General features: G+C 44.0%; 1 protein-coding gene across 5 annotated transcripts; it reads right to left on the reverse strand.

Annotated features, from left to right (window-relative positions):
* Positions 1-697: 697 nt before the first annotated feature.
* st6galnac3 (ST6 (alpha-N-acetyl-neuraminyl-2,3-beta-galactosyl-1,3)-N-acetylgalactosaminide alpha-2,6-sialyltransferase 3) lies at positions 698-23,289 on the reverse strand. Of its 5 annotated transcripts, XR_009797819.1 has the most exons (7): positions 23,130-23,289; positions 18,642-18,839; positions 11,909-12,318; positions 4,559-4,666; positions 1,859-4,401; positions 1,134-1,315; positions 698-1,058 (listed from the first exon to the last, which is right to left on the reverse strand). XR_009797819.1 is itself a non-coding variant. In XM_061839851.1 (5 exons), exons 1-5 carry the CDS (start codon positions 23,145-23,147, stop codon positions 4,212-4,214), a joined length of 924 nt encoding a protein of 307 aa, XP_061695835.1. In that variant the 5' UTR covers positions 23,148-23,289; the 3' UTR covers positions 1,329-4,211. The 5 variants fall into 5 exon arrangements, 4 of the variants coding, with proteins under 4 accessions (XP_061695835.1, XP_061695837.1, XP_061695836.1 ...); XM_061839851.1 differs by lacking the exons at positions 698-1,058; positions 1,134-1,315 and having other exon boundaries at positions 1,329-4,401; XM_061839853.1 differs by lacking the exons at positions 698-1,058; positions 1,134-1,315; positions 18,642-18,839; positions 23,130-23,289 and adding an exon at positions 14,215-14,236 and having other exon boundaries at positions 1,329-4,401.
* Positions 23,290-24,368: the final 1,079 nt, after the last annotated feature.

Raw genomic sequence — 24,368 nt, forward strand, 5'->3', positions numbered from 1 at the left:
CAGACGCATCTGCTTGTAAGGATCCAAGCCAGAATCCTCCTGAAGCGCCACAGAGGACTGCTAGAGGAGGGGGACTCCATTGGCAAGGTCGCCCTTTTGTGGCCCCGGAACTGTTCGGGCCCTTTCCAAAATCAGACAACATCAGTTTAGCGAGCGCACAGTTGACGAACCCAATCATTCCTAGTACAAGGCTACGGGCGCACTAAGTGGCCGCTTGACATGCGGCAGGAGCTCCCTAATTTGAAAAAGATTACTTGAGTAAGTGATTTGGTCGTAGACCGGAACTTGTCTCCATGCCAACGATACGCAGACAGCGCGTCGGATGTTGTTGAGGAAAACATGTTAATAGGCGGTCTTGGTAATGTGGTTTGTGCATGGCCTGTGACGTCAAGCTCGCGGGCTGGGAGCAGAGAGCCCGACTAAATCCATTTCTACTGAAGTATTATTTTTCTTTTGTCTGTGTTACTTGTTGCAAAAGAACGCATGAATGGTGTTTTAGTTTTTTAGTTTGTAAAAGCTACACATGTCGATCGCTAAGTCAGCCACTTTCGCGACTGAAAGTGGTTCCGATTTCTTTGACAAAGACCCTAAAACAGAAACTGTTGAGTACTGTTCTGATTTTATGAAAGGATGAAATTACATTTCTTTTGGTTTGGGTTTTTTTATTTTTTGGTGTTACAGTATCATTGGATGATTTAACGGTGTTTGCACCACCCCAGCTGCAGGAGAAACGCCAGGAACAAAACATTAACCCCGACACCACTTTTGTTGATCTGACGCCAGACTTTGATACTGAGAGTCAAACTGGATTCTGAAAATCACAGCCAAACCTGAACGCCCCGGTCCTCCGTGACGGCGTGCGTTTGGCGGCGTCGCTTGTGGTCTCAGCGAAGGGGGCCGGTTCATTCCAGGACAACGAACCCAGGGATCCACATTCGACACAGAGCAGATGCCAAGTTATTCAATTTGCGACGTCTCTGTTGACATCCTGCAAGACTTCCTGTCTGTTGATGCCTGCACTCTGACACCGGACTTGTTTACCGCTGCGTGTATACAATCTGGCACGACAACAATCCTAATCAGGGACTGACAGTGAACAGACAAAAATAGCCTGCTGTGGACCTCGGCAGAACCTTTCTCTCTGAACATTGATGACGAGGTGGATAGCAGAATCGCCGGGTTCAGCTCCGCCTGCGGTCGGCCGCTGTTAACGGCGTAGAACCAACGAAGCCTACAATCCCATCACAAGTTGTCACTGGGCTGGCTTGCCCCCAGTCCCGGAACCGTCAGGGCATAGATTGGCTTTATCATCCATCTCCACAATCACCGCAACACACACACACACACACACACGGATAAATGGATCAAGATGGTCCTCTTCCGCGAGGAAGGACGAAGAACAATATGTCGCGCGTTGACAGCAAATAAACACACCGTCACCACATCCATGAAATTGAGTGCTTTTAGGTTCTTTTAATGCCCCCCCACACCCCAAAAAATACATTCTTATTCAACTGAAAAATAAATCATTCACAATATGCCACTAACATTTATGAAGCAAATGACAGAAAATGAAAGTGGAGATTTTTTCTGGTTAATAAAATGTAGCATTTTGATTCTAATCTTCCACCAATGAAAAAAAGTTAGTACTTTAGTAATTTTACATTCAGTATCACACAAACAAACACACACGCAAACATTTTTACAAGGACACTTGATGTGAAAACAAGCAAGGGTAAAAGTCACAAGAATTGGAGTTATATGTTTTTCTTTCATAACATAAGAAACTCTATGTATGATGCAGTGCAAAAAACACATCACTAATAAACATACTTTTCAATGAATACATCATAAGTACCTTTTTTTTTGTGTAGTGGATTTGATCACATTGTCACAGGTGTACCTAATGGAGTGGCCGGTAGGCGCCTCCCATCTCTGAGGTGCAAACAACAGCAAACTGAAAACAAAGAAGAAAATCGGAGCGGCGAGGTCCCGAAAACGGAGTCAATCGCGTGTAAACTGATCCGAGAGCTGCCGGGTGACTGCAAAAAAAAAGCACAGGGGCGTGTGTGTGCGTGTCTGCCGGTGAGGTAAACAAGCCCAATGACATCATCCAAGCCCTCCCTGCTCTACGAGAAACGCAACAAAACAAAACAAAAACAAAACAAAAACAAAAAACGAGTGGTACGTAAATGGTGCGCTGGCCGTCACCTTTCACAGTGACCCGAGGCATTGCCGGAAGGAATCGAACGTGTCCCCCACCCGCCAGTGTTGCTACTACGCTAATATCGCTCACTGGGTTCTGCATGAAAGGCAAAGGCTGATAAACATCAGGTCTTTAGCGAGATCTCTCGCGGAAAGAGGCTAAAGCAAAGGTCTGATTCGTACATCTGTAGACCTCAACGCGGCTGGGGTTTTGCTACATGGAAAGAACACGTGATGAGGAGGTCTGGGTCTACTCGACGGATCCGTTGGCATGTTCTGAAGCTACGACGTGAATGTGGTGACCATGCGAGTGAGCTAGCTAAACAGGCACCTGCTACCTTGGCTCCTGCTAAACGGCCGTACTTCCTCAAACAGTCGCCAATTTATTTACCCCAAGTGCTATTATTATCATTTATTTACTCAATTAAAAAAAGTACTGAAGAAAAATGTGGACAACAATTATGTCAAGTCGAGTGGAACGCTAATCCGCAACAGTCTTCGGAAACATGAATCCGCGCAATGACTTTTTCACACAGCGCCAGGTCGCTTTAAATATTTTTTTTTTCTTAAGAAATAAAATTATTTAAAAGGCTACAATGGTTACATTAGTGGGATGATTTAAACTCTCCAGAAAAAAAAAACACGTAACTGAAAGTAGTCCAAGGCGGCACGCTGGATCAGCTGGTAAAGCGTTGGCCTCACAGTTCTGAGGACCCGGGTTCGATCCCGGCCCCGCCTGTGTGGCGTTTGCGTGTTCTCCCCGTGCCTGCGCGGGTTTTCTCCGGGCACTCCGGTTTTCTCCTACATCCCAAAAACATGCAACATTAATTGGACACTCTAAATTGTCCCTAGGTGTGATTGTGAATGGGACTGCGATTGGCTGGCAACTAGTTCAAGGTGTACCCCGCCTCCTGCCCGTTGACAGCTGGGATAGGCTCCAGCACTCTCCATGACCCTCGTGAGGATAAGCGGCAAAGAAAATGGGTGGCTGAAACTAGTCCAGTTACATAAACATTGTGGAGTGAGCTAGCGGAACACTTCGAGTCTTAATCTCAAGGGGATTATGTAGCCGGTGGGTGACTGGGCATCTATTAGAGGGACGGCCACTATTTGAGGAAATCCTTTTTTTTTTGTAAAAAAAAAAAAAACTACTTTAAAAAAACTTAAAGTATCGGGAGGTTGTTATTCGTCTCGCAGTGCTACAATAAAGCCGATGAAGGACAAGCCTGAAGGATAAATGAAACGTGATGTCTCGTGAATCACCATCCTGAGCACAAACACCTGAGGGGTGGGGGTGTGGGGGTGGCACAACAAGAAGGTAGCTAACACGAAGCGAGTCTTGATGTAGAAAAAACAAAGCAAAAGTAGAGGAAGGGAGAGGAGGCACAACTTGATGGAGTGTGACCGCGTCGAAGTCCAACTGCACGGATCTCTGCGGAATAAATTAACGAGTGAACACACGGGGCTCCAAATTCCGCCGCTGAAAAAAACGCTAACTGATGACGCCCTCGAAGGCGGCGTGAGGGTTTGCACAGGAAATGACTGAGTCACTGCCTTCAGTTGTGACTAAGTCGTCGGGGCTATTCGACTCCCACACCTGCATTTGACCCGGACCCGTCTTCGATTAAATTCGCTGGGACATTGAAAGAAAAAATGCCTCTAAGGGACACTTTCTTCCATCAGTTTTGACTTCAGAGAAGACTTCCCTAAGGGTTTGGAGTGCTAATGTCTCTGCCCTTCAGATGCGGCTCAGTCCGTGCAGACGCTGGATTCTAAGGTCACTAGATCGGGCCTACCGTGACCAAGACTTGCCAAGTGACCGGAATGACATCTGCATCTCCAGCTAACAGTTTCTTCCTTCGGTTTATCTTCGTATTTAAAAAAAAAAAAAAAAAAAAAAAAAGAGTCTTGGCTGGACTGGCGTGTGATGCGAATGGCGAGAAGCGTCCGCCGTCCGCCAAACAAAAAACCCGATGGATGACGTGCGAAATGAGCATTTCCGAGGATCACGACAGCTGCCAGGGCGGGTTGAAGAACTTGATGGCGTGGTTTTTGGACCATTTGGCGAACACCGTCTTTTCCGTGACGAATCGGTGCCCTCCGTAGGGGGCGCTCTCGTGCAGGAGGTACTCGGCGCACTCGTCCCGGCTGCCGGCTTCGTAGTAATGGTATGGGACTTTGCGGTAGCCTTCGGTCCTACGGGGGAGAGGACGGACAGTTTTCCGCGTTACTCGTTGGAAGTGGAAACCACGGACGATCAAAACCGGGCTGAGCAGACCCGTGTACGTATCGTGGAAAGGGGCTAATAGTTTTCTTTACCCCCCCGCAACACACACACAGGCGGGACTCGTACTTGCAGTAGGTGTCGTTGATCATGCCGTAGACGTGGATCTCTTTGCACATGTCCATGGCCAGGATGAGCGTGAACCAGCCGGTGCTGAGGTACGACCCTGATTGGATCCTGCACGCACAAGCAAACGGGCACAAATCCTAAGCGGCGGAACATTTATTTGTGTGTTCTTTTATTGCCCCCCCCCCCTACAAGGACGACGCGATTCATTTTTAATGACACGAATGAGCAATGCCGCCGCGTCGGCTCGCTCAAGCGTTTCTTCACTCGACCGGAGGCTAATAAGAAGCCATTGTGGGCCATGTGAAGGCTGCTGCTGCTTTTCTATTACTTTCTTCACAAAGGCCGCTAACTAGCTACACTTGCGGCGTCGCAAGAACCCATACGAACAATATCAAACATTGGAGATTTTCTTTTGGAAAACAATATGTAAATGTTTGATGCAGATTTGTGAGTTTCATAAGAAATTTCATATGAGTTTTAGGGCATTCACACAAAAAAACAGCATTTTTGTGGTTTTTGCACCATCATATGAGGGCTTTGGAATTTGAAGTATGACTGCATGTGGTTTGTTGCGCAATGATTTTCGAGTTCCTTCTTTTTAGATTTCACATTGGAGATTTGGCGACATTATCATGCAAACACACAACAAATTATTGGGCCATGTAGCGCTCGTGCACCTACGTCATAAAATCACGTAACTTTTGTTTACTTCGCCATATTGCCGGTTTAACAAAGCATTGTTCAATGGTAAGTCGGTTGGAGACGACACGAGTCTTGTCCGATACCGCTAGACATTCAGAAGGTGAAAATAAACGAAGGTGTGTGGAAAAATAAGATAAACTCGGCATAGAGGACCCGTATTTAATGCCAAAGTCGATGTTTTTGCTGACAAGAAATTGGATTGTTAATTCGCTTGCACTTGTCTTGGACAACTGGATCAACACATGGATCTGGTGAGTAAGTCGTCGAGATTTACACGGAAAAGTTTGAAAGCGTATAAAAGTTTAGACGCATACAAATAGTTCGCTGCTGGATATGTTCTCAATCAGGAATAAGTCCCACATAGTAATGGACTCAGATTTAAAAAAAAAATACCAATATTTAAATAAATGACCCCTGGTTTCACACAAACTCGCAATTATTAACTGTGAAACGGAAGCGCGTTGCAGCCACACGTTAAATTTCAGTAAACCTCTCCGTGATTGATGTTTTTTGTAAAATATGCATTGTTCTCAAATCAGTCCAATGCGTATTTAAAAAAATAAATAAACCTCTGGGATAGGCTTCAGCCCCCGTACACCAAAGCGTGTTGCGGCCACACGTTAACCTACATAAACCTCTCTGTGACAGACGGGTCATTTTCTTTTTTTAAATACGCACTGGACTCATTTGAGACCAATGCATATTTAAAAAAAAAAAATGTCTGTCGGGGAGAGGTTTACTGAAGTTTAACGTGTGGCTGCAACATGCTTTCGTGTACGTTGGAGACGACTCCCTGTATTTTTTTTTTTTTTTTAAATTTTTAACGCATTGTTCTCAAATGAGCCAACTTGCCATTATAAATACTTTTTGGTAATTTGAGATTGAGAAAAATAATTTCTATCTGAAATGACGCGATCGATCCACAGGCGTGGGTTTATTTTGGTTGGGCACCATCGATCATGTTTAATTGCTGAAATCCATCAATCTTTTCTCAACTTTTCAGCTAGTACTCCGTAGAATGATATTTTAATATCTGTCTCGTCTGTTGTGACAACCAACAGCACAACATGTCTCGGGTATTGTAAATATTCTCCTCCGGTTCAATGTCTCCCACAATGTCGGGCAGCTCTGTTTGACCAGCAATATGGCGCCGTGAAAACGGTGACGTCACGTGCACGGGCTCTACAGAAAGCGCTCATCATAATTTCACTTTGAAGGTGCAAATATTATGATTTTTGTTCATTAAGTCGTCACGGAAAACAAAATGATCTTAAAAGTGAAAGCGCACGTCATGACCTTTAATTTGAGGTCTCACCTGATGTGATTGGTTGCACAATGGCTCCTGACCTCATTACTGGTGAACTTTATGGAGACTGGTGACATCTATTTTTGGCCATTAGGCCCTCAAACAATATCATATTGACAAAACAATTACATATCTTGAAAGCCCTCACCGTAACCTTTTCATTCAAGGTGCAGCTCAATGCGGACCAGAACAAAAACAAACCCGCTGAGCAGCTCCCTTGCCGCGATACCTCCACAAAATTTGACAGCCAGTCGATAAAAAAAAAAAAAGTTGAATGACTGCATTTTTTTTTTGACCGTGCTGTGATGTTCAACTTGATACGTTGACAAGCAAAAATCTATGAAACAAAAAAAAAAAGGGGAATATTATATGTGACAGCATGAGTGAAAAAAAAATGAAAACTGCTATGAAACAACACAGAATATACAGTACAACAATATAATGCACAGCATATCATAACAGCAGCCCACACATAAAATGTCACGTATGACGAACGCTGTCAGCATTCGCCGTTTCTGGTCGCATTTTAAAGCCATTTGCTGACAAACCCATACGGAACATTCTCGCAATCACACCGTGATCATTTGGATGTTCTGTTCATGGAGGACGGTTGCAAAATGGCGGTCTCATCACGCAGCGGCATCTGCTGCACGCTGGCTGATGGGTCCAATATCCTTTTAATCTCGCTTTATTAACGCCGATGTCACGCCTGTGTAATCGCGCTTCATAATCGGGCTGCGAGGGTCCCGCGTCTGCGCTCAGCCGCGTGGAAAAATTGGCCAGTGGGAAGAAAAAATAAAAAAGATGCTGTCCAACAGCTTAGTCGTTTGGCTCTCAGAGATGGAATTCACTTTTTTTGAGACAAAGTGTTGTAACGGTACACACTGAATGAACAATATCTTAATGATTCCTTGGCTGACAAAAAGGATAACATGCCAACGGTGTTGCCAAAGATCTATGGACGGGATCGCGGCGACCAATGGATGCCAAGGCAGGACAGCGGGCGTGACAGCGTGATTTAAGCGAGGTCGCTTATCTGCCGCCGCCGGCCGATAGCATCCGACGGGGAGCCGCTGCTCGGCCCGGCGGGCGGCGGCGATAAACCTCTTGGAGATTATGGCCAGTGGATAACGGCCGTATCACGTTTTGGTCAATGGAAAGCGGTCTGTGGGGGTGTACGCTCGACTGGGAGGCGGTGGGTCGGTGGGGTTGCGCTAGGTAAAAGTCTCAGACAAGCTGCCAACAGGACAGAAACATGATGGAAACATCATACTTCCATCTACTTTCTAGGGCTTGACCTCAGTGCGCACTCGGATGGGAGTTCCATTATCAATACTCAATATGAATTCTCTCATCATCATCATCATCATCATATACAGTGAAGACAATAAGTATTTGAACACCCTGGTATATTGCAAGTTCTCCCAGAGAGAGAGAGGTCTGAAATTTTCATTGGAGGTTCATGTCCACTGTGAGAGAGATAATCTAAAAAGAAAAATCCAGAAATCACAATGTATGATTTTTCTTTAACGATTTATTTGTGTGATATGGCTGCAAATAAGTATTTGCACACCTGTCTATCAGCTAGAATTCTAACCTTCAAAGACCTGTTAGAACGCCTTTAAAAGTTGACCTACATGTATGATCCTGATCCTGTGTGAGGTCCTTAGCTGCATAAAGACACCTGTCCACCACATACAATCAATAAGACTCAAACTTGTAACATGGCCAAGACCAAAGAGGTGTCCAAAGACACCAGAGACAAAATTGTACAACTCCACACAGCTGGAAAGGGCTACGGAGAAATTGCCAAGCAGCTTGGTGAAAAAAGGTCTCATGTTGGAGGAATCATTAGAAAATGGAAGAAGCGAAACAGGAGGGTGAAACTCAATCGGAGTGGACCCCCATGCAAGATATCACCTCGTGGGCTCTCAATAATCCTTAGAAAGCTGAGGAATCAGCCCAGGACTACACGACAGGACTTAAATCAATGACCTGAAAGGAGCTGGGACCACCGTTTCCAGGGTGACTGTTGGTAATACGCTAAGACGTCATGGTTTGAAATCATCCATGGCACGGAAGGTTCCCCTGCTTAAACCAGCACGTCAAGGCCCAATGACCATTTGGATGACACAGAGGAGTTATGGGAGAAGGTTTTGAGGTCAGATGAGACCAAAATTGAACTTTTTGGTCATAATTCCACTAACCGTGTTTGGAGGAAGACGAATGATGAGTTCCATCCCAAGAACACCATCCCTACTGTGAACCGTGGGGGTGGTAGCATCATGCTTTGGGGGTGTTTTTCTGCACATGGGACAGGACGACTGCACTGTATTTAGGAGAGGAAGACCGCGGCCATGTATTGTGAGATTTTGGGGAACAACCTCTTTCCCTCAGTCATAACATTGAAGATGGGTCGTGGCTGGGTCTTTCAACATGACAATGACGCGAAGCACACAGCCAGGAAAACCAAGGAGTGGCTCCGTAGGAAGCATATCAAGGTTCTGGCGTGGCCTAGCCAGTCTCCAGACCTAAACCCAATAGAAAATCTTTGGAGGGAGCTAAAACTATGTGTTTCTCAGCCACGGCCCAGAAACCTGTCTGATCTTGAGAAGATCTGTGTGGAGGAGTGGGCCAAAATCCCTCCTGCAGTGTGTGCAAACCTGGTGAACAACTGCAGGAAACGTTTGACCCTGTAATTGCAAACAAAGGCTACTGTACCAAATATTAACATTGATTTTCTCAGGTGTTCAAATACTTATTTGCAGCTCTATCACATGTTAAAAAAAATCATACATTGTGATTTCTGGATTTTTCTTTTTAGATTGTCTTTCTCACAGTGGACATGCGCCTACGATGAAAATTTCAGACCCCTCCATGATTTCTAAGTGGGAGAACTTGCAATACAGCAGGGTGCTCAAATACTTATTTTCTTGACTGTTTGGTGTACTTTTGGTGATGAGCACTGTTGCGTAACTATTAGAACCATTTTCCAAAATCACACTTGAAATCTCCCAAACATGTAAAATGTGGGACAGAGTCCGAAAGTAAACAAAACTGCAAAAGGATGGGATACGTGAGTGACTTTACGGCCAGGTACCAGTATCACAAGGGCACCGTGCCGTCTTTGTCATGGCGCCAAGAGGAATTCAGAGGGTGGGAAACTGACGTTTGACTTTTCGCCTGCACCCGATCACCATCTTACGAGGTGAATCGTAAACAGCTCAATTTAGGAAACGGCCCCCCAGCTCAATGAAAGTCACTTTGACGAGGCCCCGGGAGGCCACTTGAAAATCAGCCGCCGGTCCATCCACTCGGATGGCACAGCACGTATTACGCCTCTCGCCGCATGTTTTGGCAATAGTTCATATCGTATTACTCTAATAGCAAACAATCATGAAAACAGAGAGTTGTTTCGTTTGTTTAGTCCTTGCAAAAAGAGGAGATGCGAGAAAAAAACCCGTCCTCGGACTAACAGGGAAACTGCTGTCTCGCCTCAAACGTCACAAACATACAATTATGTCGTAAAATTATGTTAACAGGTCACTCCCCCCCTTGAGCGATGATTCCACGTGGTTAGTTACACACATGACTTTTTTTTTTTAACCTCATTAGTGATGAACTTTCAGTGAGATTGGTGACATTTTCAAGCAAAAAAAAAAAAAAAACTTTTTTTTTTTGGTCAAGATCTCACTTAGGGTGATATTGACAAAATCTTTACATATCTGGACAGCTTTCATTATGACCTTCAAGATATTACACAGTGTGGTTTGTTGCAAAGTAGTTTTTCGTGTTGTTTTTAGTGTATAGTTGTGACTTTTAGTTTGGGATAATTATGTCAGTAAATATGAAGTTATATTGACAAAACAATTACTCGCCAAAACATTTCATTTAAGGTGCGACTCGTTGTGGTTAGTGGCACAATTAATTTATATTTCTTTACTGGTGAACTTGTAGAGTAAATTGCGGGATTTCTGCCCGTAGATATTTGTTCATTTGCAATGTCAGACAAAGTCATATTGACAAAATAATTACATACAGTGGATCCTTGCTAAAACGGATTGCGATACTGTATCACGGATATTGGCTAAATAGCGGCTAATGCATGGATGGATGTTTATTGGCACTCTGGTGCAATGCAGGCAGAGAATCGGACTGACATATTTTCAGCTCGCAGATAAACAATATGAATAGATGTGCCACCCATGCCTACGTGGAGGACTAATGAAACCAACAACAACAACAATCTCCAGAGGCTGAAACATGCTATTTTTTGTTTGGAACAAATGTGATATTTTCAAACCTTTTTCAAGCTTCTTTTTTTTTTTAAATCCAGGCATTTATAAACAAATACAAAACAATAATTTTGAACAGTATAGTCAAGTGGGTGTATATGGCCTTCAAAAAAAAAACCTTTGATGGCCATATCTGATGACAAACCTAGTCATGACGAGTCCATTCTATCGAGATTCTACTGTATCTGGAAAGATATCTTTTTGATGTTTGATTAAAGTGAGTCATGATAATTGTGTGGGATAGTTTTGGACATTATTCAAGGTGAAATTTTCATACCCTGACCCTCAGTAAAAACACAGGGATAAAAATTGGAGGTAACTTACTGACTAGCTTGTTAGTCCTGACATTCTTAGCAACCAAGTTTGTGCACTTGTGGTTAGCTTTTAGCGCTGGTTTTTGCACGTGTGTGAGCTAAGTGTCAGAAAAATTCAGATGTCATTGATGCAAAGGGATGGATAACAGGCTGATGTCTTTTTTAAATTTCATTTTTTATGTCATGTGATCTAGCAATATGATCATATTCAACACATTGAGCACCCCCGTTGGATTTAGACTAGATATGAGACATTTTCAGGCAAAATTAAAAAAAAAAAAAAAAAATATATATATATATATATATATATATATATATATATAAACCTCTCATTAGGACCTCTGACCTTATTACTGGTGAATACTAAGTGTAGAAATGTGGATACTGGTGACATTTTAAACTGAGAACAGCACCTTTTAGGGGGGATTACATCATCTACTAAGGTTATTTTGACCTAATGATTACTTATTGGAAAAGCTATCACCGTGACCTTTGATTTGAGGCGGGACTTGACATGTTTTGTGCGGTGATATCCGACCACAGTAAAAATGTGGATATTAGGGACCTTTTTAAACAGGAAACATCACTTTTTTTTTCTTTAAAGGTCGTATCAAGCTAATAATTACATATCTGAAAAGTTCTCATCAGGATATTTAACTTGAGGTTCAACGCAACATGGTTTCATCATCAAGATTTTTGACTTTGGAACTACTTGAATGCCATTTTGACTCACCTGTCCTTGCCTGTCTCTTTCTTGAAGACCATGTCGCAGTAGTTCATCCTGTCCTCGGTGGTGGCGTAGATGCGCGCGTGCGGGTAGCTGTCGGCCGCCTGTCGCAGCATGTTGTACACCAGGCCCTTGCCGTCGGTGCGCATGTTGCGCAGCGGCCCCCACACCACGTAGACCGTGCCGTTGTTTTGCCCGAAGAAGTGCTGCGGCCTCTGCAGCAACAGCGGCACGCTGGTGTGCGACACCACCCGCAGCGTGGTGCGGCGGCCCACGTCTCGCTCGAACCCCCGCGTGGGCGCGTTGTTCATGCGCCAGATGCACGGCGAGCTGTCGATGAGCGCCCCCGCCGCCTGGCCCAGCATCTGGCCCGAGCTGGACACGACGCTGCACAGCTCGCACTTCAGCTTCAGGGGCTGCCGCGAGATATGGGGGAAAGAAACGGCAAGGTTAATGTCAAACCATTTATATTTTTCATTTTTTGATTGACCCTTTGTTATCAAAAGGCTTTGATTAGAATCTGGGCAGCCCTCATGTGTTTGAGTCCATCAGAGAAAACAGACTACTGAACGCATTGAGACAGCTACTAATTAGCTTAACTTAAAGGTCAAAGGTCACGCCTATAAACATTCTAAAATAGATATTGTAATGTAACATTATTCACTTCAATGTCGATATGAAAAAAATGAAATTTGAGCGGAAAGCGCGTCACCCATGCGCTAAGTTGCACACGTCTCATTCGACATTTAAGTGGTAGCCCTATTGCCTGCATCGTCTTTTCATTACATCAGACCGTGGCATTCGTCATTGAAAATATGCTGTGCCATCTGGTATGGGACACACAAACTCTTTTCAAAGAAGAGAACATCTCACAATCGAGTGAAGTGACTAAGGCCGATCATTTCGAGCCATATTTAGATGATATGCGGATCACTTTTTAACTAACAACAGAGTCCCAGACAATATGTATGAAACGGCCCGGCTGAAGTCGTGCTCGCCGGACGAGGCGCCGACGGGTACGTCGACATATTTAACATCCCCTGATTTACATACGTGGATCTTGTTTATTTTAGTCTCTCTATACACACCTACCTCTCATTTACAACCCACAAAGCTTTCGTCCTTTGCACTCGTGCAATACATTTTTCACAATGAACCGGCTCTTTTTGAAAAGTATGAAGAATGAATCCATCCTCCCGAGTGTTAGAACAATATCCAGCAATACGAGCCGGCATTTTGGCTAACACAAAGGAACAAAGAGCTACCTTCCAGCAGGTAAAACGCGTATAAACAGACGAGCCAGTCTGAGTGCGCTGCTGCTGTAACGTCACTTCATGCTTCTTCTCAATAACAAATCCCTCGAAAGGATTTTTATGGCGGGAGTTACAAAAAGTCATATCCATCAAAATCAAGTTTTGTGGTGAAAAAAATGTATGAGTCCATCCAGTGCCTTTTTTCCCATTGATAACATACTAAAAATCGTGCATTTCATGACAGTGGACCTTTAAAACATATACTGACCAGTTAACAAAAGATGTTTAACAAATGGCAAGAATTTGGACTCTAGAGCGAAATTTTGGTAGGAGGACTAATGGGCAGGATCAGTGAATGATTGGTGTTTCGGAGGATGTTCCTCAACCATCAACAGGCAAGCACAGAGCCGTCTTTCAAGGAGAATGACTCAGCGTGGACGGTGGGATCCGCCGGGAACGATTGCACTAATGTAATAATCACGGCCTATTAATGAACGCCGTCTTCTGCATTTTAATCAAGCGCGAGATGCAGTTTGCAGCGCAGCGGCCATCGTTTAGCGACTTTAACGCTGCAGCTTTCCAAATGCCCGCTCTGTGTCTGTGTGTGTTAATGTACAGTATGTGGCAGGATTATTAGGATTACAAAAGATGCCTGTGGGAGGTGATGTTTCGTGTGTTTACAGCAGGGCTGGGCAAAGTATTGTGCCCAAGGGGTACAGTTTATTTTTAAAAGAGAAAGATGAGCATGGTCATTCGCAGATCAAGTAAAATGTATGTAATCAGTGCAGTTAAAACATGGTAGAAAAAAAAAAGAAAGAAATACTGTAGTGCCTTGGGACATGAGTTTGATTCATTCCATGACCACACTCAAATCTCCAATCATCTTTCTCAGTTGAAATGAATGAAAATGGAATTAACTTACTCCAGTCACCCCATAACACAGACCAAATAACATTTTTTTTATAAGTGTTTCTGTTCATGAGCTGTACCAAACCGCACAGTAATAATATTTATACAACCTGCGACCACGTAAAATGCAACCGCAAAACGCCACTCTACCGAATATGTTGTTCTTCCGCTTTTTCTTGTCCACCTGTGGGGTCAAAGGGCAGTTGGCAAAACACCTAAATGGTGCATTACTGCCACCAACTGGCATTGTCCTTCCAATGCAAGAAAACCAATTTTCATTGATGGTGACCGGATACTCTCATGCTTGTTGCCGCAATGTTGCGGCTTATATCACATATAAATGTGTAAATAAACGAACTCCTATCTCAAGGCGGAATTATATTCTTTTAATTATTGACAATACACGGACTGACCAATTAATTCTAATTGCCCCTAAGCAGTACAGAAAATGAATAGATGTGTATATTTAATAATAAGAGCATTAATTCTCATTTTAAATATTTATAATTGAATCAATAACAAACCAACTAATGATCAATTTAATATAAAATATATTTATTTTATTTAAGTATTCAAATAATCACAAGTAACCTAATATTTAATGAGACAAATTATTAAAAAAATAGGTGAACACATTTTAATTCCCCAATTTTATGCAGAACTATCCATCCATCCATTTTCTTTGCCACCTATCCTCACGAGGAGTGCTGGAGCATATCCCAGCTGTCAACAAGCAGGAGACAGGGTACACCCTGAACTGGTTGCCAGCCAAGCAGCCGCACTCACAATCACACCCAGGGGCAATTTAGAGTGTCCAATTAATGTTGCATGTTTTTGGGATGTGAGAGGAAACCAGAGTGGCTGAAGAAAACCCACACAGGCACGGGGAGAACATGCAAACTCCGCAAAGGCGGGTCTGGGATCGAACCCGGGACCTCAGAACTGTGAGGCCAACGCTTCACCAGCTCATCCACCGTGCTGCCTTTGAGAAACTAGGTAAATTAAAATGACGTAAACCCCCCATCTGGGCCAGACTTGGAAGGATGTTGCTCCCCAAAACTTGACTTTTTTACTGACAGTCTTACCAAATTCTAGACGTGGAAGCGATTGACATTCAGCTGCATTTTTATTTGGGGGCTATAATGTGCAAATTTCGCTGGCCGGAGGGCTCTTTGTCAGCATCTGAGAGTGTAGCTAACCGATTCCTCGAGATAATGTTCTCCAGCCACTTAACGGCACCCCTTCCTCGCCTCTCTGTTCTACGTCGTAACCTCCCGGGGCACATTCAATTAACGTACTCCCTGATGGAGATATCATGCGCCGCTCTTAAAACCTATATAAGTTATGATCACACGCATATATTTGATGGGCTCCCTCATAAGGCTCCTTTGCCAAAAAACATCCCTCTAATATTATCATTGGATTCATTTTAAAGTAAGAAAAAGCATAATGCCGGTGTGGTAATGTTAAGAACGGCGTTACGTCAACGTCATACGGGCAAAAATTGTAATTTAGCGTTTACTGTAATACAAATGTCAAAAAAGAAGTGGACTATGGTATAAAAAACAAACTAAATACAAACTGCCTTCTAAAAACATATTTTAACATAAGATTTCATGCAACTGTCATCACTATAACTATAATCAACCACTAATGTCATGAAATCCTTAACCAACCGTAGAGGAGCATATGCCAGACAGTTTAGAACCGAACATAGCGGTCTCCATTTTCACTCAGTGGCCCTTCCTGTCAAACTCACTAATCCCCCCCCCCAAAAAAGACTGGACGTCTCATTGGCCACCAAAACTGAAGTCGCCATCCGCCATCTTGATACTCCCAAAACAACCATGCCGACCTGTGCAACCAGATTCGTGGCAGTGAGAAAATATTCCACAGGTAAGTTGGAAAGATTTACTTTGACACTGTTAAAGTTTGTTTGTAAAGGTTTTTTTTTTATTTTCTGATGAGCTTAATTCACTTGAACAAAGTTTTGTTTACGGTTGTTGTTGTTGTTCACTGTTCCCTCTCTGCTTCACCTTTATAGGTCGACGGTTTTTCGTAAAAAAGGGATGTAAATATTTTCCCAAACTTCATCAGTGGATAAGCAAGAACACAAATTTTCTGTGAAATTTTTGATGAATGTCATAATACAGAACTCTGCAAATTGAATTTGATTTTCAAATGTGAGGAAACAAGTTGAAATTTTCTGTCTGAAATAGGACGTCGCAGAGACAACAAATGAACAATGCGTCTAGTATGTATTTTCTCAGTTTTCCCAAAATATATCGAACTGAGTGACTTGAAATTGAATGTTTTTATGACAAAAAATGCTTAGTTTTGTTATGATGATAGTGCTTCACAGCGTATTTTGGGAAAAGTTAACATATCACAGAAATCGGGTCCCAGGAAATATTCAAGGTTTCTTGGTAGTCACGGTGATCTATGTCTTTCCTTTGAAGTTAGCCTTTTTTGGCTTACAAAATCGGATAAAATGTCCTTCATGTTACCAGAACTGAAAAAATGTCAAGCTCACACGACCAGTTTTAATTCTACATGCCAAACTTTGAGAAAAACCCCGCCATAATGCAACCTGTAAATCATGTCCACCGCACGTTTTGGGAGTACCAAGATGGTGGCTTCAACTAATCGACATAGCGCTCGATGTGCATGCGCAGTTTGAAAAGTAAAAAATAAAACAGGGAATAATGACCAACTGAGATAAAAGCAGTAACAGTACAAACTGAACAAAAATATACATGAATATTGTCACAAAAGATCGAAATCAGTTCACAAAAGGTTGGTCAACATTGGGTTTGATTCTCTCTACTGAACAGGAAGTAGAAATGTGCCAGAATAAAAGCAGTAACATTGCAGCTGATGATCCGAATCAAAGTCCTCAACCTTACAGACTCCATTGAGAAAAGCTGCCATTTCATGTGTGTGTGTGCGCGAGCCATAGAGCAGGATGAGGATATTTCACACCTGGAAGAGTTGGTGAAAAAGAGGAACGCCGTCATGCATTAAACATGTGGGTGAGAAGTTTATAACCCCTCCAGTGACACGGCGCTACGGATGGCAGGATATTACCATCCGGGAGAAATATGTCCGCCTGTTAAAGTGTTGCTGGCCGGGGCTTAAGGGAGGCTAAGAGCCACCCCCCAGCCGCCCCCCTCAACAACCACCTACAATGCCGTTCGCCGCCTGGATGGGTCCGCTTGATGCGGAAGAGAGAAAGCTCAGACCAACAGACTCCAAGGCTGGACATTAATTTTGCTTTTTTTTTTTCTCCGCTGAGAAACGTGAGCCTCGCAAATTTTCTCGGATGCCTTCTCCTCGCCTTGTAATGTCGGGTATTAAAGCGCTTTGATATTTCAATTTCCATAAATTGCACGGGGAATAACCAGCATTGAGCCCTTTGAAGGCAGGAGAATGGAATAGAGGAGCGTGGCACAAAAAAAAAGACAAGGAAACATCAAAAGAGGCATTTTGCCAACCTTGCGACCTAATAAATTAAGCCTACGCTCAACGAGACGGATCTTCTTCATTGATTGGAAGACATTTACGCCCATTCAAACCACTGATTTAAAAAAAAAAAAAAAGACTGGATAGCGCATACATATCTCGCGGTGTGTCGATTGGTTGAAGACAGTTGGTCGCCATCCTGGTACTCCCAAAACTTGTGGAGGACACGGTTTACAGGTTGGATTATGGCGGGGTTTTTCCTCAAAATTTGGCATTTAGAGTTATAACTGGTCGTGTGAGTTTGACATTTTTTCAGTTCTGGTAACATGAAGGATTTCTAATTCGTCTTGGTGAGCCAAAAAAGGCGACGTGCAAAGGAAAGACATGGAACACCGTGGCTACCAAGAAAACTTAGGGCCCGATTTCCGTGACATGTTAACTTTTCCCAAAATACGCTGTGTAGCACTATCATCATAACATAGCAAAAAACTCTGGATTTTTTTTTTTCATAAAAACATTAAATTTGAAGTCAATCGGTTAGATATATTTTCGGAAATATGGGAAAATACATGCTAAATGCATTGTTTATTTGTTGTCTCTCCGACGTCCTATTTCAGACAGAAAATTTCAATTTGTTTCCTCGCATTTGAAAATCAAATTCAATTGCCAGAGTTCTGTATTATGACATTCATCAAAAATTTTACAGAAAATGTGTTTTCTTGCTTATCCACTGATGAAGATGAAGTGAAAATATTTTTCGCGAAAAACCGTCGGCCTATAAAGGTGAAGCAGAGAGTGAACAGTGAACAACAACACCCGTAAACAAAACTTCGTTCAAGTGAATTAAACTCATCAGAAAATAAAATAAAAAAACTTTACAAACAAACTTTAACGGTGTCAAAATAAATCTTTCTCACTTAATTGTGGAATATCTGCTCACAGCCACGGAAATGGCGATTAACGGACAGGTTGTCACGGTTGTTTTGGGAGTATCAAGATGGCGGATATCTGCTTTTGGTGACTTCAGTTTTGGTGGGCAATGAGCTATCCAGTCTTTTTTTTTTTTTTTTTTTTTTTTGATCAGTGCCCCCAACCTACCAAAGAAAAATACTCACTTCTTGTTTGGGGATGCTGACGTAGCCCGGGTGGGGCTTGAAGGCCTGGTAGGGTTGTTTGGACGCCACCCAGTGACCACCGAACGCCTCGCCCAACGCGGGCTGCCACGGGAAGTAAGGCTTCTCCGCCAGGCGGACGGCCACCACGAAGAGCGACACCGCCGCCGCCACCAGTCCGGTGGCGATCACTGACTTCCACTGTGGGCCAAAGCAAGAACACAGATGCTTTATTGTACATCCCTCACGGCACTCGGCAACAACGTCTGGGGAGGAAGTGGCTCTTTTTCACCTAGGGAAATTTTACCTTCCAAAACTACAAAAAAGATTAAAAAAAACTGGAATAAAGTTGTTTTTGTGGGTGACTTCCTGTCAGCACTTTTTTTGGGAGACTCTCATGTGCTGCAACTGCCCTGGTCTATCCGACAAAGAGTCTCAAAACACAATAAAAAAAATACCCCAAAATAAAAAACAAACATTTTTTGTCTTTTTTGGTAGTCACAGTCGTCCAGGCCGCTAAATAAACTTGCAAGGATTGCACGTCCTCGCAGCGCCCAGCAGAGGGCGCAATTCCTTCGAGACGTGCAACAACGTCGATTTAGAAAAAAATATACATATATCAATTTTTTATGACGTGAGCAAAAAAAAATAAATCATAATAATCCTTCAATCCAGGTCAAACAAATGCTAATCTGTTAGCGTCCCTGAGGCTCAACGCATAGGCGTGCTTAATGTGCCCTGGAAAAGGAAAGGTGACCAGGCCCAGCGTGTGTGCATTTATGTGTCACTTTAATATGAGCTTAGTCAGAAGCCATTAGCTAATGCATGCATCACAACTAACAGAACACAATCCCGCAGAGGATAAAGCACTAATATTTGTCCGTCCTACTCTAAACACACACACATGCAGTGCCTTTGTGTGAACAGGACCGAAACAGAACAGTAGGAGGAAGTCAATCCGGCATTTTTCCGCCTTTGGATGTAGTATCTGTGACACGAGGCGGGACAGCGACTGTGCATGAGCGTGTTCCACAATGTCAGGAGTGGCGCTTGACATTCAACACCCGACACTCATTTTGTGAATGAAAGGCTACACAACCACTTTTAGACACACCTACAGGGCAACGTAGTGTCTTGTAAAGCGGATGTGCTCACCACTCACACGCCGTGTCACGCAATATCATGCAGAAATAAGGATATACAGTACATCCTAATTACACTTAAATGGTGCATTCTTCGCAGAGGATAAAGAAGATATCCCCACGAGTCTTCTTCTTCTTCTTTTCCTTTCGGCTTGTGACATCTTTTTCCATCCAAGCCCATCTCGTGCATCTTCCTCTCTAACATCGTCATTTCTGCCACCTCCAGTTCTGCTTCCTGTTGTTTCTTCAGTGCCACCATCTCTAATCCGCACATAATGGCCGGCCTCACCACTGTTTTATAAACTTTGCCCTTCATCCTAGCGGAGACTCTTCTGTCGCATACAACACCAGAGACCTTCCCACAACTGTTCCACCCTGCTTGGACCAGTTTCTTCACCTCTTTACCGCCTCCATTGCTCTGTATTGTTGACCCCAAGTATTTGAAGTCGTCCACCCTCGCTATCTCTTCTCCCTGGAGCTCCACTCTTCCTTCTCCAGCCCTAATCTTCATTCCTCTCCTTTCCAGTACGCGTCTCCATCTTTCTAATCGTTCCTCCGCCTGCTCCCTGCTTTCATTGCAGATCACAATAACATCTGCGAACATCATAGCCCAAGGGGATTCCAGTCTAACCTCATCTGTCAGCCTATCCGTTACTACTGCAAACAGGAAGGGGCTCAGCGCGGATCCCAGATGCACTCCCACCTCCACCTTAAATTCTTCTGTCACACCTACGACATATCTCACCGCTGTTCTGCTGCCCTCATACATGTCCTGTACTATTGTAACATATTTCTCTGCCATACCGGACTTGCACTTGCGGTACCACAGTTCCCCTCTTGGTACTCTGTCATAGGCTTTCTCAAGATCCACAAAGACACAATGTAGCTCCTTCTGACATTCTCTGTACTTTTCCACGAGCATCCTCAAGGCAAATAATGCATCTGAGGTACTCTTTATATAGGCAAATATATATCCCCATGAGTATTTTGTTTTATTATCTGTCTGCATGCGTCAGTCCACTGTTTGTGTTCGTATAGCTTAAAGTGTTATAACTTTTTTTTTTTGCTAACAAGTCAAAGCGTAAAATCGGCCCTTGTATCCCCCCCAAAAACTTTTAAGTCATCTTATCCACATATTTGGGGTGTGCCTACTATTCAGTTTTTGTCATTATCCGCAGTAGGGGTCGCCGATCTCTCACGGATAGCCAGGCTTCACTGTACTACAGGGTATTATTTTCTCAATCGTTCATTAGTAGCTTAAGTTTTACTTCTACTTGTAGTGCAAACAGTCAGGATGACACTAATTCAGATAACAGGATTTACCACTGGCTTAGAGGTCTGCCTCAAGGGCACCGCGAGCTCGCGGCGAGCCGCCACACAAAGTAAGATGAGGAAAAGGTGGGAAAAGCCCGGTGAGAATGTGCGCAGAGGATTACGGCGGCTTGGCGCCGACAAGGTGGCGATCTCGCACTTGACGTGACGGGATCAGGCCGGGCTTTGGCGGCTCGGACGCGCGGCCTCCAAGTGAATCACTTTGCCGTTCAGGCAGTCTGCAAAGAGCTTTTCAAACAAGGTCGTCTGGCGATTGGTCGGTTCGGAGGCTTCCGGAGCGCAGATGTGTTACAAATGCAAATCGGGTTTCCCACACTCTGTTGAGCCAACATTGTCCATCTGTCATACGTGTTTTAAAGTCTTCTTGTCTTTCCAGACTTTTTTGTCGATTTCATCATAAATATTGCTCTGAAATTTCATGTTGCGAAGATTAAGCGGCTTGAAGCTTACCAGTTAATGTGGATATTTGACTTCTAAAACCGTCAATGGTAGTGAACGGGTTAAAAAGGATCACTTTTTTTTTGTAATTTGAGACACTTTGGTTCGGTGACAAGTGTTGTCTTCTTTTTCGGGAACATGTCCACTTTTAGGAGTCAAAAAAAAAAAAAAAACATACATATGGGGCGGCACAGTGTTTCAGTTGCTAAAGCGTTTGCCTCACAGTTCTGAGGACCGGGTTCAATCCCGGCCCCGCCTGTGTGGAGTTTGCATGTTCTCCCCGTGGCTGCTTGGGTTTTCTCCGGGCGCTCCGGTTTCCTCCCACATCCCCAAAACATGCAACATTAATTGGACACTCTAAATTTACCCAAGGTGTGATTGTGAGTGCGGCTGTTTGTCACAATGTGCCCTGCGATTGGGTGGAAACTGCGTCAGGGTGGACCCTGCCTCCTGCCCGTTGACAGCTGGGATAGGCTCCAGCACTCCCCGCCACCCACGTGAGGATAAGCCGCAAAGGAAATGGATGGATGAACGGCTGGAATTTCAAAATCATCCGGTTTTATGGATGTAATGTGCCTTTGATATGTCCTACGTTTTGATTTAACACACATTACCATGTAAATTGTAAGGAAATTGTGTCAGTCAAAAGTGAGTTATTAGGTCTCCGTCAGGATTTCTTGAAATGGATCCATCCATTTTCTTAGCTGCTTATCCTCACAAGAGTCGCGGAAGTGCTGTAGCCAACCCCAGCTATCATCGCAGGAGGGGTGCACCCTGAACTGGTTGCCAGCCAATTATTTGTTTTTTTTTTGGGGGGGGAGGGGGGACGTGGCAGGAAACCCGGAGTGCCCGGAGAAAAAACACGCAAGCACAGCGAGAACATGCAAACTCCACACGGGCCGGGCTGAGATTTGAACCCCAGTCCTCAGAACTGTGAGGCAGACGCTCTAACCAGTTACATCAGTGTGCTGCCGATTTAAGTATTTTTTTTTGTTTTTAATTTTTATGTATAGTTTGTATGTACAGTGTGTCCTTTCTGATTCAACCATTTATTTTTTTCATCCTATATTTAAGCAAAGTGTGCATCAAACAATGCAAATAGGAATAAAACCTCTGTATTTTAATGGTGGTCTGGATGGTGTAACTTGGAGGATTAAGATTTCCATTTTTTTTTATCTATTTATTTAGGTGGTACGTGGCGTCAAAAGTTGGGCAAGCGCTGTCCTGAACTGAAATCCATCACTTGTTGCTCACCGTGACACGGGCGCGCGCCACGTGATGTGTAACAACACCTGCATTCACAAAGAAGGCCGACGGACAGCACCAAAACACGCCCGATTTTACGCTCAATTCGACAAACCTCCCAAAATGAGGAGTTTGCGACCAGCGGACCCCCGCCAGAGTTGGACGGCCGCTGTCGCGTTGTGCATTACCTTCATCGGCGCACACGACATCATTTTCACGCGTCGTTTTCGTTGATAAGGAGACACCGATGAGCACACCGACCCCCGTACCGCCCTCACTCCATTCCCCGTTCCACTTGGTCCGCCCGTCTCCTACCGTTCACTCACTCGCTCACCTTCCACATCCAGGCCATTTTTTTTTTACTTCCACGAAGCTCGTTGGACGCTCCTTAGCAGCAGGGCGACGCCATGAAATGTCGGTAGGAGGAGCGGCGGGGGGGCGAAAATCCAGCTCGAGGGTAGGTACCGTTATTCGTCCCCTCTGCGGCCTTTCTCCCCCCCTCCTCTTCCTCCTCCTCCAAAGAAAATCTGCAGCTAGGGCAAGCGACGCTGCGTTCCGATTGGTCTGCAAGAGGAAGAGCCCGCCCACTCCCCCTCCTCATTTGCTCTCCGTGGCTAAGCGCAAGTCATGTGACTGGGGTCCACTTCCTGACACTGGCTGTGACGTCACTCGTGCAACAAGACTACAGTACTTATACGTCAACATCACAAATAGTATTACAAATCATACCATCATTTGTAAAACTATTTTGAAGCCTTAATCCTTTTTGGGAACCCTCATCCGGGCTGGCCTCAAACCGAAACACCGTCAGTAATCACAAAATTGAAACTTTAAAATTGAAAATCCAAAATTCAAACCCTACCCTTGGTTTCAAACCTAAATTCGTAACACTAAGAATCATTAATAAAACCCTAGCCTTTGCCTTAAAGGTCCACTTTCATTAAATGCATGATTTTTTTGTTTGTTATTAATGAAAAAAAACAGCTGCCGGTATGGACCCATCTGTTTTTTTCACAACAAAACATGATTTTGATGTATACAGCTTTTTGTAACTTCCGCCATGAAAATGCTCCCAAGGGATTTGTTTTCGAGAAGAAACAGGAAGTGACGTACAAGGGAGTAGCGCACACAGGTGGTCTCATAAGTTTAGACTAGTTTTACCTGCTGGGAGGTAGCTCGTTGTTCCTTCGTGTTAGCCAAAATGGCGGCACATTGTATCGCTGGATATTGCTCGAACACTTGGGAGGATGGATTCGCTCTTCATACTTTTCCAAAAGACTCGATTCATCGTGAAAAATTGATTGCACAGGTGCAAAGAATGAAAGATTTGTGGGTTCCAAATGACAGGTGTGTATACAGCTACTAAAAAAAAAAAAAAAAAAAACAGTTGGGGGGGACGTAATCCGTAAATCAGGGGTGCTAAATGTGTCGATGTGCCACCCCGGCCGAAGCCGTGATTGGGGGACGCGGCGCCGCCAGGGTGGCTCATCTCCGCCGCGGAGGTGGACTGGACGGGAAGGCGGTTTGGCCACGGCGTCGTTGTTCGGGGGCGCCGCAGAGGTGAATAGGGCGT

Source organism: Syngnathoides biaculeatus, chromosome 13, assembly GCF_019802595.1.
Source record: "Syngnathoides biaculeatus isolate LvHL_M chromosome 13, ASM1980259v1, whole genome shotgun sequence".
Lineage (NCBI taxonomy): Eukaryota > Metazoa > Chordata > Actinopteri > Syngnathiformes > Syngnathidae > Syngnathoides > Syngnathoides biaculeatus.